The sequence below is a fragment of the Galeopterus variegatus genome, unplaced genomic scaffold (genome assembly GCF_000696425.1).
Source record: "Galeopterus variegatus unplaced genomic scaffold, G_variegatus-3.0.2 Scaffold10948, whole genome shotgun sequence".
Lineage (NCBI taxonomy): Eukaryota > Metazoa > Chordata > Mammalia > Dermoptera > Cynocephalidae > Galeopterus > Galeopterus variegatus.
The window spans coordinates 22,990-37,110 of record NW_007737059.1 but is presented as its reverse complement, the minus strand read 5'-3'; the positions used below and the strand labels follow the sequence as shown (position 1 = coordinate 37,110).

General features: G+C 36.3%; 1 protein-coding gene across 1 annotated transcript in view; it reads right to left on the bottom strand.

Annotated features, from left to right (window-relative positions):
• Positions 1-14,121, bottom strand: part of LOC103610332 (probable ATP-dependent RNA helicase DDX60-like) — a gene marked incomplete at both ends in the record, with an annotated part of 48,161 nt that overhangs the window by 18,686 nt on the left and 15,354 nt on the right. Inside the window, 6 exons of the mRNA XM_008594520.1 lie at positions 706-864; positions 1,437-1,603; positions 5,383-5,634; positions 9,306-9,452; positions 10,335-10,450; positions 10,994-11,099. Coding sequence (XP_008592742.1) covers positions 706-864; positions 1,437-1,603; positions 5,383-5,634; positions 9,306-9,452; positions 10,335-10,450; positions 10,994-11,099 — 947 coding nt within the window. The remainder of the gene's footprint in view (positions 1-705; positions 865-1,436; positions 1,604-5,382; positions 5,635-9,305; positions 9,453-10,334; positions 10,451-10,993; positions 11,100-14,121) is intronic.

Below are 14,121 nucleotides of genomic sequence, written 5' to 3'. Positions count from 1 at the left end.
CGGGGGGGGGGGGGGGGGGAATCAGATTCTGACTTCCTACATGGATATATTTTATTCTCATTTGTTAATCAATTTTTATCAATTTTAAACAAACTTGTTTAAGATCAATGAAAATGTTGGGCATTCGCTGTATAAATATCTAAGGATTATGCACATCTTTCCATTCACTTAAAAAAAAATTTGCCCATAACTCTATTAAATAAACCCTAGGCAAAATTGACTGATCATTTTAGAAAAAGTTAACTCTTCAGAAACTGCACAACTTCGATGGTGACACTTTGTATTACTAACAACCAAGGAGCTTCTTATGCACAATCAGATTCTCTCTCTTACCCATCACAGATGGTATTGCTGGATACATAGACATAAAGAACTCCCAGCTTAGACCACCAAAATTTCCCTGTACCTATTTATATCTACACAAGTTTTTCTGTTACTATGGGCAATATTTGTAGGATCCTCTATGATACTGTGAACTCAAAGATGTCTATATAACTCAATCGATGTACCCACATGAAAACAGTTTATCTATTAGATGAAACATTACCTTCCTTAAACGTGAACTTATAGTCAGCCTTATTGATGAAACAGTTTCAAATGGCATTAAACATGGTTAAGAAGTTTATGCAAAATACAACACATAGAGACACAGTAATGAGAAGCTACGATATCATACTAATTAAGAAAATAAAGTGTTGTCATTACCTGCCATGTGTCAGGAATAAAATCCTGAACTCTGGCATCTGGATCTTTTCTCTCATCTCGTATCAAGTAATAGCCCATGTACTGTAGTTGAAACCTAGCTGGTCCAATGTCAATTGAAGATTTATTCTTTTCCTTCTTTTTGTTGTCATCTCCTAACATCTGTTATTATTTTAATGTATTATTTCTTTAAAATCAACTTAAATTACAAAATTAAATAAACATTTAATAAATATCTATTGAACATGTTCTAAGCACAAGGCATTTTTAGCATGATTTTAAATAGTGTAATATTTAAGTAAAGAAGAGTTTTAGCACCTAAAATATCATTCTAGTGATAAATAAAACAGCAGATATTAACATTTTTAAAAAGTTCATCCTGGAGTTGGAAGCTAGAAAAGCCTATTAAAGACCATTCTTCAATCTCACTTCAGTTTTTACATTGTGTGCTAGAATTAACTCCAGGATTCATTCTTGTTACAAAGTGGCATCAGGTATTTAATATCTGCTTCCAGGAAGCATCTATATAAGTTTTTTAATTCTAACTTACTTCAAATTTTGGCAACTAGGTTATTAACAAATACTTTCAAATTTATTAGTTTTATAAACTAGAACCAGAATAAATATGTTCAGTTGATAACTATATATGAGATACTTTACGATAGCTATTAATTATTGTACTATATTAAAATTGAGTGAAAGTTAGAAGTAATGATAAATTCTAGTTATCTTACCAGGGATGGATCTAAAGAGTTTGCCAGATCATGAAAGCCTAAATATTTAATGCATTTAGCTATAAATTGATGATGTTCCTCTTCCAAAATTTCTGGGTATCCCTCCAGGAGTGAATGGATCCTTTTCATCATTTGAACAGCTATACTTAAGTCTTTTGAAATTTTGCCTTGTTAAAGAAACAATAAAATTGTTACAAAGAACGTCAGAAACAACTACTTGATCACTTGTGATAAGAATCAAGTCAATCAATTAGCCTAATTTGATTAAACCCTATTTTCCTTGACTTTAATGGAGGTTTTAGAGCATAAAAAAACTAAACCGCATGATTAAATAAAACTAATACTTTATCCACATTTTATTGTCATCTTAAGTAACTTAGAAATAGCTGAGAAAAGGAGAGAATGGAACTGAGGCCACCAGAGGTGGGAAAAGGGGAGGAAGAGGAGTAAAGGGGATAAATAAAATTACTATATTCATCATTACACTGTGTAATGATAAATATATTAATATATTATCACAATATGATAAGTATACTATATCCTGTTTTGAGCATCGCATATTTCACACAGGTATTGACATTCAGCTCTGTACCCCACAGATATGTACAATCAATTGTTTCAAGTAAAAAAGAAAAAGTTTTCCTACTGATGTCCTCATATCCTCAAGAAACAGTTAAATTATGTTTTTACATTTTATTTACTAAGTAATATTTTTATATCTTTTTTAAAAAAAGAAATAGCTGAGTTAAGTGTAGGAAAAAAGAAAAAAAAAAACAAGCTTTGTAATTCTTAGCAAAATAAACTCAGTTCTGAACAAGTTTCCAGAGGAAAATAATGCAATATAATCTGCACACTATTTGTGTTTGTCTTTTACTCTATGTTCATAGGAAAAAGCCCTGTGACTTTATATACCTGACCAAAACATCAGCAACATTTACTAAAGTCTACTCTTGATCATATACAGTATTTGTATTCACGAAAAAAATCAATGGAACCCTTCAATCACGGAAGGCTAAGATATAACCCCACTGCATCCCAATTATTCTATACACTCTCCAAGCCCTTTTATTACCTTATGTTCACATATAGCCCCTTTATCTCTACCCCACATCTAACCATTTCATACAAGGTCAGGGCTGTTGTAATGCCCTCTTCCTTCAACAAACACAGCTGAATAACTGCTTATGCAGACCCCCAGTGTATGCTTTTAAGGAGGTAAAAAAGAGATTTAAGACTTAAGACAGAGTTCTCACCTCCAGTAACTTTAAGTCTAATTGAAGAAACAAGGGATCAGTCTTGAAATAGATAAATAAGAAATCGAAGAGATTCATAATTCAAGGTCTAAAAGGAGTGATCAAGGCAGTAAGTGTATGTGAGTTGAAGTAGTTGGGAAGGGTTCACGAGGAGATGGGCCATAAACTGATGTTGGAGGACAGACAGAGTTTAGGCAGAGGGAGACAAGAAGAACTTCTGCAGCAGAAACTGGTTATGCCTCTTTAACATCCATTCTTATATCAATCCCTATATTGACACTGCCATGTGGCCAGTAAAAAGTCCACAGTTTCTAATCTCCCTATGGTTACATATGGCTTTGTCACTAACATTGGCCATCAAGATGTAAGCCAAAGTTGGTGGAATTTCTGGGAAGTCTTATTAAATGGAGGTAATACAACTGGAATGGTACATATTTGCCTTTTTGTCTTCTTCCTCCTTTATTCTGGGATATGGCCATCATGGAGGTCATGGCCACCCTCATCAATGCACCAATAATGGGGGAACATGATGGTAGAGGAGCCTAAGGCACCAGGGACCCTGAAGAGTTGCCACAGCCGCATTGACTTCCCATCTCTGGACTTCTTTTACAAGAGTAAGAAATAAACTTCTAGCTTTTAAAAGACGATGTTAATCCTTACCTGTTAATAACAGCCAATCACAACTCCTAACTGATACAACATCGTGGATAAGCAAAACTGCATAAGGCAAGGCTGAGAGATGAAATGACCATGGTATATGGGCCCACTGAGGGATTGGCTTGGTTGGTGGCAGAATAAATAGATTTGAGTGTGAATATGGAGAAGAGTCCTGTGGCCATGCATACAAAGGATCTGAGTAAGAGATACTCAATACAGGGTGGTCCACTGGAACTACTTGAGGAAGAAATGTCAGTTTGGAGAAGTAACGGCATGTGATAATTTCATCTAGCATCAAAATTATATATCTCTACTCAGTCTAATTTTTCACTGACATTTTCCCTTACCTATTTCTTCCAAATTGCAATCTCCAAGAAAATAGAGAATAAAAGCACAGATTTATGTAAGTCACATGAGGAAGTAATATCTACAAATAGTATCTCCACATCGTTCCTGCTACCTGTTTCACCAAAATTACTCTCTACTGCCCATTGGAGACATTGATAGTAGAACACGGAGCATTTAGAATGCTAGATAGGAGAACTCATTTCCACTCAGTTCCCTCCCTGCCAGCCATAGTTTCTAAATGGTTGTGTTTCATTACCTAAGGCCATAGCAGCTTCTAGGTATCTATTCTCTGTAGCTAAAGCTCTCAAAGAGTTCTGACATCCACTCTTTCCTTGCTCCTGTCAAGAACTATGAAAGATCTGAGATTTTACCCTATGGAAAACTAACAATTTAATTCACCACAGTTTCATGGATGCTGGCAAAAGATATGAGAGTCTTGGGTCAGAGACAAAAAGAATTTATTACTTATGATATAACTAGCAATATAAGCATCATGTGTATATCAGTTTCCTTTGTGCTCCATGGGAGAGATATAAAGCCCAAGTAGAAGATGCACACACAGTGGGATTGTGACACAGCTAAGGAACCCTGAACTTAGAAAACCCAAATCTTTTATAATGAATTTCAAGCAAATCTACCGCTTTTCCCTGGAGGGAGACATTATCTTCATTACACTAGACAATAAACAAACCTGGCCTTTGATCTAGAAGTGATGTCAGAGAGACAGGTCCTTGGATTTCCCAAGGGAAGAACCCCTTCAGGAACCCACAATAACATCAAGCTCACAAGGCAGAGTCACACTCACACTCAAAGTTTATTGCAAAGCAAAAGTACACACAGGAGGTGCACAGGCAAGCTCGTGAATGAGGACCACTCCACGAATTTTGAGGGAAGGGTTTATATGTTCTGGGATGGCAGTGTTTCTCTATCCTAACTAAGGGGAGGAATATTTTAAAAAACAGATGAGAAAAAGGGGTTTAGTTGCTTTTTTTTCTTGAGCAAGCTCTTTTCTGAGAGCCAAAGAACAAGGAAGTTTTTGCACTCTGTGGTTTTGTTTCCTTTTCAGAAAACCACAAGGCTCTGAAGAAGGGCGAGCTGATTGGTAGGGTGGTTAAGGTGTTGCATCCTGGTGTCAGCTTGAGCAGCCTCCCTGGGGCAAGTCCCTGTTCTATCCTGCTTCAGAAGGATACATAATCTTTGTCTTTGGAGACTGTTCACTGCACAAACATCCCTGAAAACACAGTATGGAACAAAAACCATCAGTGCTTCTGCTTGCAAGGCGTGAAAGACCCATGAAAAATCACCTCCCAGCAGCAACTTCAGATCTCCCTGGCACTAAGGGCTTCCCTTCTTTGATAGGCCCTGTTGCCAATGCTGGGCCTCCCTCTGCTTTACTGGTTTCATTAATTCTGCCCACATCTTTTGTAAGAGTCGTTTCTTTACATTCTCTTCCATTTCTTTTTGAATGTGCCATTTTTAACCTGTTGACACCCTGTCTCAACTTCTCTGCAATTCTACTTCCTCATCTGAAAAATAGGGATGATAATAACCATCTTAGAGAGTCATATTGGAAATAAAATCAGATGACACATGTAAAATTTTTAGCACAACCACGCACTTGATAAATATGTAAGCATCATTAATATTTTTATCGTAACTCTTTACCCATCTACTATAGAGTCACTCACCTCCACCCTGGCAATGTTCTTTCCATGCTTTAAAGCAGGCAATTAACCCTACCATTTCAACTTGAAATTTCACTGAATTACTTGTACATGACATCAAATATTCTTCCAATTTCTTTATTCCAGAATTTAAATTCTCTTTCATCTCCTCTTCAATAGAAAATGACAGAGCATTCCATTGTCGTTGTTCTTTCTGATCATCTTTGAGAATTGACCTTTTCTTTTTCTTTCTAATAATTTTTTGTGTTCTGTATCCTGCTCAATAAGAAAAGAACATATTGTGAAACAAACGTAAATATTCCTACATGACATTTCATTAGTGAGAGTGTATTTTCATGTGTTTACTGAGGTCTTTGACCATCACCTTATTCTTAGACTGGTACATTCTCAATGTCCTTTTCTTAAAATGAAGGTCTTGACCAATTGAACAGAATATATAACCCACAAATAAATCCATGTATCTACAGCCAACTGACTTTTGACAAAGCGCCAAGAGCACACACTGGGGAAAGGACAGTTCCTTCAGTAGATGGTGCTGGGAAAACTGGATATCCATATTCAGAAGAATAAAACTAGACACCTATCTTTGACCATTTACGAAAATCAACTCAAAATTGACAAAAGGCTTAAATGTGAGACCAAAAACTATGAAACTACTAGAAGAAAACATAAGGAAAACACTTCACGATATGGGTCTGAGCAAAGATTTCATGAATAAAACCTTAAAAACACAGACAAAGCAAAAATAAACAAATGGAATTATATCAAACTAAAAATCTTTTGTATAGCAAAGGAAACAATCAACAGAGTGAAGAGACAATCTGCAGAATGGGAGAAAATATTTTTAAACTGTACAGCTGACAAAGTGCTAATATCCAGAATATATAAGGAACTCAAGCAACCAAACAACAACAAAAGACAAATAATCCAATTAAAAAATGGGCAAATGATCTGAATAAACATTTCTCAAAAGAAGACATACAAATGGCCAACAAGTATATGAAAAAAATGTTCAGCATCACTAATCATCACAGAAATGCAAATTAAACCCACAATGAGATATCTTCTCACTTGGGTTAGAGCAGCTATTAGCAAAAAGACAAAAAAAAAAAAATAACAAACGGAGGGGAAGATGTGGAGAAAAGGGAACTCATACACTGTCAATGGGAATGTAAGTTAGTTCGGCCATTATGGAAAACAGTATGGAGGCTCCTTAAAATAGAACTACTATATGACCTAGCAATCCCACTACTGGGTATATATTCAAAGGAAAGGAAATCAGTATTTCAACAGAATACCTGCACTCCCATGTTAATTGTAGCATTACTCACAATACCAATTACTCACAATATGGAATCAACCTAAATGTCCATCAACAGAAGACTGGATAAGAAAATGCGGGATACATACACAATGCAATACTATGCAGCCTGTCATTCCCAGCAACACGGATAAGCTTGGAGGTCATTATGTTAAGTGAAATAAGCCAGGCACAGAAAGGTAAATAGTGCATGTTCTCACTTGTATGTGAAAGCTAAAAAAGCTGAACTCATAGAAGTAGAGGGTAGAACAGTGGTTACTAGAGGCTGGGACGAGTTGAGAGAAGGGGGATAGGGAGAGGTTGATCAACAGATGCAAATTACAGCTAGATAGTAGGAATAAGTTCTAGTGCTCTGTAGCACTGTAAACGGACTACCACTGACAACAATTAATTGTATAATTTCAAATAGCTAAAAGAGAGGATTTTGAATGTTCCCAACACAAAGAAATGACAAATGTTTGAGGTGATGGATATGCTAATTACCCTGATTTGATCGTTACACATTGTGTACATGTACCCAAATATCATACTGTATCCCATAAATATGTACAATTACGTGTCAGTTAAAAAATAAAAATAAATAAAGCCTTTGTGCAATGCAGACCTACTTAAAATTAAGTATAAAAGTAAACAGTCTCTCACTACTGAAAATTATATAGATTTCTGAGTGGTGCAGATTATGAATAAAGGAATGAATGTAATAAAACCAAGAGAAAGAATGGCCTTTGGACTGATCATAGGGAAGCTTCTTACAAATTTAGTTAGTCATTCATTTATTCATTCTCTACCCTCCAGTGTTTTGAGCCTCCCTGATCCCATCTACTCTTTGGAGATTCATCTTGAAAAACACCAATGGTCTTAAACTGTTCTAAGTAGACACTAGGTAATGAGGGAGGATAAAATTTCCTATTTAAAAAGCAGAAATCCCAATAGGAAATGGAGGAGCCAGACACTTACCGGGGTGGTAATTTTTCCCGCCTCCCCTCAAATTGGGTGTAACACTTAATTCCCATTTTTAATTCCCATTTTACTTGGATTGCAATGCCAAGCAGTTCCTGGGTCTCAATCTAACAGGACTGAACAGGTCTGGCCAGCACCTGGCCCTGTGATCAGCACTGCCCATGAAGGATCAGAGGTGCAGCCATAGGCACAAGGCTCAGCTGGGTGAGGTCCCTGCAGAATGGCTGTGGAAGAGAGTGGCTTCTAGGCACTATTTTCACTTTGATCTCTGTGTTTTGAGCCCAGCCTGGACTTCTGCCTGGGCCAGCTTCACCAGGCCACCCTCTGTGAGGAGGAGGTGAGGTCTGTGGGCTGAAGTGGAGCCTCTACAGCCAAAAGCATGTGCACTGGGAATTGTGGGAGACGGCTAGATGGACTTTGAAACAGTTCTAGGGGAGGGACCTCACAGCAGTGCTAAGAAAACTTTAGGGTAACTAGTGATTACTCTTCAATGTTATCTTGACCATCTGACTGATTTTGCCTTTCCTTGTAGTCCTTTCACCTTCTGCCCTGTTAATGAGTTGAGGGTCTGGCAAGGAAAGGGAAGACTGCAGGTCTCTGGTTAAGAATTTTCATAAATTACTGGGAAGAGGAAATACTCACATACTTCGGGCATTTTCCCCCAGGGCCTTTATGTTTCATTTCCTGAAACATTTCCATACCTACTCCAATTTGGTAGGCAGCTGTGTTAAATGCCTTCGGTCATTACTAATTTGTTTTGTGTTCTCTCAAACATTTAGCATCGCTGACCTCAGAAGGGGGTTTTACAAAAACAAATGTCTTTCTTTAATTCCTAACCATGAGGCCAGGAAAGGTGTACTGAAGCCTAATAAAATCCCCTCTGATAAAGAATGATCGATCGCAAGGTAGTGTTTTCCCAAGGAAAGTCATAAAATCGACCATTTGTTCAGTTATAAACATTACCAATTACATTACCTGATCCTCTTCCACATTAACGTTTTAAAATATTTTTATAAAATGTGTTCACAACTATGGCGCAGAGTAAAGAGAAGAAAGAGGAAGAAAGTAGGTACGAAGGTGTCCCATCCTTACAGGAAAAAGAAATGGTTTTACCTTTAATTCAAACAAAATTCCCAGACAGACTGATGGCATAAATGATCTATAAATGTATAGGTAGTTTTCAAAATTCAGGCAAACTAATAAAGCTTATGGGTGTGTTAGGCCTATTTTTACCACCTATATGTAAAAAGATTTTCATTGTAATTTTAAAATGTTTCTTTTAACTTAAATTCAACATTTCTAAATCCAAGCTCATAATCTTTTAATGCTTTAGGTACTTTACCAGATAAATCTATGAGGCTACTTGAAAAAGATCATGGAAAAATAGAGTTAAAAGATAATACAAGTATTACCATGAATTTTTTGAAGTATCTTCATATGTTTCAATATCATAAAGAGAATAAACTGCATTTTATGTAATTTTCTTAGAATTCTCATGGCAAGTAGGCAAAATAATAACTGATTTGTAAGCAAATATGAGAAAGAAAAACACGCCTTCAAAAATGTGAACGAATAGTTTAAAGAAAGCAAAGCAATGTAAAAAAGGAATAGGTAAAATCTATAGAATCCACCTGTAATATTTCACTGTTGGCACCACTGGAATCGACCTTCGGCTGTGTAGTTTGTGTTACAATCACTTTTGAAGAGATTGATTCTAATGAGTTTCCATAAAATTTCTCATAAGCCTGATTCATTTTTAGGACATTAATAACATGAGGGTCTCTAGATTTTTCTGAAACAGAAAGACTTAAAACGTAAAAATGTATTTAAAAACATTGCTATATATTGATAGAATGAACTCACTACTTCTCTACATCTCCCTTCCCACTCATTCTTTTTTTTTTGTTTATTTTAACTCCAGACCAATAACTTAGTCTTTGCTAATAAGGTCAGAGTACATAATATGGTGATAAAATAATCCCTTATCCTATTTGAGGAAGGGGATGGACAAGGAGCTCTGCTAATGTCCCCCTCCAAGAGTACCTGGACATTGCCTCTGTCATTTGGCAGGAGAAGAGAAGAGGCAGATAGGGGCAAATTCAACTAATGTATTTCTCTGGGATAGAGGTCTACAAACTAAGGCCCACATGGTCGAATGTGACCAGCACCTTCCCCCTCCCCCCATTTTGCTTTTGAGATAAGAATTCTTTTACATTTTTAAATGGCTATATTTGAAACGGTTACACAAGTTACATCATCGCCTCAATTTTTGTCTCTTGGCTTTCAAAGCCTAAAATATTTACTGAAATTTCTAGGAAGGCTATGGATGTATCAGCATATTTACTTCAAGGAATAGATTCCTAAAATCATAAACTATCTTAGAACAGAATCTGATATTTTTAATGACAATGCCATGTATGTATTCTTCTTAATAAGATGAAAAAAATCTCTGTTTGAATTAACAGATACATCTGCATGCATACATACACATGTACACCAGGCAATATTGTGGAATCTTTTCAGATAGCACACTTCCTAAAGTGCTTCTTCAATTACGTATGCACTAATCTCATTCAAAATATAGTTTATGTTTATAATATAATAATTTTTGTTCAGTAAAGAGCAGAAAAGGCAATTCATATAAGCTCTATTTTATCATGGTCACAGAGCTCACCATCAAAGTGACACTTGGTCCTGTCATAGTCATCAGTAAGGGGTCTATGAGCACACCAGTGCAAAAGTTCATCAGTTTCCTTTCGTTTAAACAGTGAAATAATATCTGGATCATCACTGTAAAAATAAAGAAAGAATTTTTTAAAATTTAAAAATTGTTTATATTTAGGCCCTTCAAATGAAGCTTTAGCACAGCACAAACTTCCGGCTATGATATTATAGATATCTTACAACCTCTTTTTCTATTTCTATGATGTGACGTGGGTTATGAAATCTCAGTGGTTTTTAAGAGACATAAGAACCCTGAATCTCTGCCATTCCTCTAACAGCCCCATCAACATCCATAATTACTTAGTATAAATAAATCTTACATAGCTGGAGTAATTCTATTATGAGTATCAACATCCATAATTACTTAGTATAAATAAATCTTACATAGCTGGAGTAATTCTATTATGAGTTCAAAATGATATAAATTTTTATCTAATAATGTTCAAATTATATAGACATATTAGATATTATATTCACTTAAACATAGTCCATTATATCAAACTCCCTATATTCAGATATGATATTTACATAGACATTTTGATGAGTCATTAATTCCACAAGTATTTTAGAGTTTAAAGCACTAAATTAGGCACTTTGTTAACTCTATACCTTTTTAGAATAGGCAAATCCTTCACCATGTCTCCAACAAACTTATCAATTACCGAAGATGTCATTGGAATAAAACCCAAACTAGGCATCTTTTTCAAGGAAATTTCTGAAAGCAAACATAAAATTAACACTGGAGGAAATATACAACTATCCTACAAAAACCTTGAAGATTATTTTTAAAATTTCAAAAACATAATATTTTGCAGAAATTTTGCTAATGTCTACCAAGTTAGCTCTTCCAAATGACATATTCCTCACAACAAACATTTTGGAGCAAAACAGAATATAAAGAAATGGTATACAGCTATTTGGATAAGCTAAGCTATTTTAGATAAATGGTAGCAGATGGATCAGCAGATAGACCAACATATGGGTTTTCCATTTCCAAATGCTTATTCTTTTTATTATTTCCTAAGTGACAGTAAATAAATAATAGCACTTGAAAAAAGAAGAGTCACTTAAAGTTCATCTACATATAGGCATCTATGAAAATAAACTGACAACAATGAAATCCTTTTACCCACCACTGAATATGCTTCAGGGCCTCCTTGAGTTTTTATTTTCTCAGTTATATAGGCCCACGTGCTCAACATGATAATGGACTAATAACGGATTTCTTAAATTGAGTTTTATTTATAATTATAGATGAAGAAAAATTATAATCTTTCTTCTCCTCATCCCTAAATTCTAAACAATATCCTCTATCAGTGCATCCAAAGTTCCCATGTGCGTTCCTCTTGCATCTCTGACATTCCTGCTCGTGGTCATTTCCTTCTCCCTGAATTACATTCTATATAAATACTTTTAACGAAGGTATGATGTTAGTTAACTCAGTCCTTGTATTTCTGGAAATATCTGTACTATTTCCTCATTCTTAAATTGTACTTTTTCTTGTTAGATTATCCCCTAACAAATGTTATTTTTTCTCATTGCTTAAAAAACATTACTCTCTTATCATCTTGCTTCTATTGCTGTTGAGAAGTCTGCGAACAGTTTAACTTTTGTTCCTTTGTAGGTAACTGTTTTCTCTAATTCTTTGAAGAACTCTGACATTGATATGCTGCAGTTGCACTATAATGTAGTTATAGTGCGTGTGGGTGTGCATGTGTGTGTGTGTGTGTGTCCTACGTGAGAGTCAATGTGCATCCTAAATCCCAGTATTTGTGTCTTTCATTAATGCAGAAAATTTTTCAGTCATTATCTCTTTAAATATTGCTTCCTCCACTGTTGTCTCTGTCCTCTGCTTCTGAAACTCTGACTGGACATGTGGCTGACCTAAGGTACCCAAAGCTTAGGAAGATTATAATGTTAGAGTGGGTTTCTCATAAGAGATCTGCTCACCCACCCCATGAAGGTACAGAGGACACACCTTTCACCACAACTGTGAGAAATAAAATTGTGAGGGGAACCCCAGCAACCTTGAATAGCTTGTGGTTACTCTACTCTTTTAAGTCAGAAATTGCCACGGGAACTGCTACCATCAAACAGGGGTCCCTAAACGCAATGGGCATAATTGGATCCTATGGTGGCAGGGCCAAGTGGCAGCACTTAGTCACTAAAGACAGGGTAGTCACAGCTACTATAATGAGCACTGAAGTCAGAGCAGTAATCTGAATAGTCCGATTCGCAGAGACCTATGGCACTGGCTAGTTGATCACGGTGTTCCTGGAAAAGAAATAGATGAACAGTCTACCAAACTCTAAATTCATCTGTATAAGAGGAAGAGTTCTAGAATAAGCAAACTGAAGTTTAATTTGAATCACCAAAACAAAGAGTCAAGGCCCCCTAATCAGTTCCCAAACTTTAGCCATTTTACAGACCCAGAACCCTTTGACTGAAGGGGAGGCTGAGTCCCCTGGAGGAAGGACCCGGCTACACTGCTAAAACTTGCACTTTTAATCTTTCTCCCAGTCTTCCCTAAAGGATCCTATAGCCATTTATCAGGGTAACTGTGTACTGGAGAAAGGAAAATAGTCTGACTTTTCAAGGCATTACTGAAGACTGGTTTTGAACTGATGCTAATTTCAAGAGACCCAAAATGTCACTGTGGCCCACTTGTCAGAGTATGGGTTTATGGCGGTGAGGTTACTGATGGAATTTTAGCCCAGATCAATCTCACATTGGATCTCTGAACCCATCATATGGTTATTTCACCAGTTTGAGAATGCATAATTGGAACAGATACACTCAGCAACTGGCAGAATTCCCCCATTGTTTCATTGACCTGTGGAGTAAGGGCTATTATGGAAGCCACTAGAATTTATGGTTATTTCACCAGTTTGAGAATGCATAATTGGAACAGATACACTCAGCAACTGGCAGAATTCCCCCATTGTTTCATTGACCTGTGGAGTAAGGGCTATTATGGAAGCCACTAGAATTGCCTATACTTAGGAAGATAGTAAACCAAAAGCAATACAAAAAAAAAAAAAAAAAAAAAGAAGAAGCAATAGTGAAAGGAGGGACTGCAGAGGCTAATGCCATCATTAACGACTGCAGAGAGACAGAGGTGATGATTTTCGACTCAACTGTCTAGACTATGCAGAAAACAGATGGATCTTAAAGACTGTAAATTTATTGTAAATTTAACCATATGGTGACTCCAATTGCAGCTGCTGTTCCAGATGCAGCTTCATTGTTTGAGCAAACTAACATACTTCCCGGTACCTGGTATGTAGTTATTGATCTGGCAAATGCTTTTTTCTCCATCCCTGTTAATAAAGATTATAAAAAGCAGCTTACTTTCAGCTGGCAAGGTCAGAAATACACCTTTACTGTCATACCTCAGGGGCATATCAACTCTTCAACCTTACATCATAATTTAGTCCTCAGAGAATTTTCTTGGGGGAATTTTTACCTTAACCTTCCACAAGGTACCTCACTGGTCCATCATTGATGATATTATGCTGCTTGTACCTAGTGAGTAAGGAGTAGAAAGCACTTGAAAGATTGATAAGACATTTGCATGTTGAGGGTGGAAAATAAATCCAATGAAAATTCAGGATCTGTCCACCCCAGTGAAATTGGTAGGGGTTCCCTGGTGTGAGGCATATTAAGATATCCTTTTTAAGGTGAAGGATAAAATGCCGCATGTGGCCCATTCTACAACCAAAACTGAGGTGCAATTC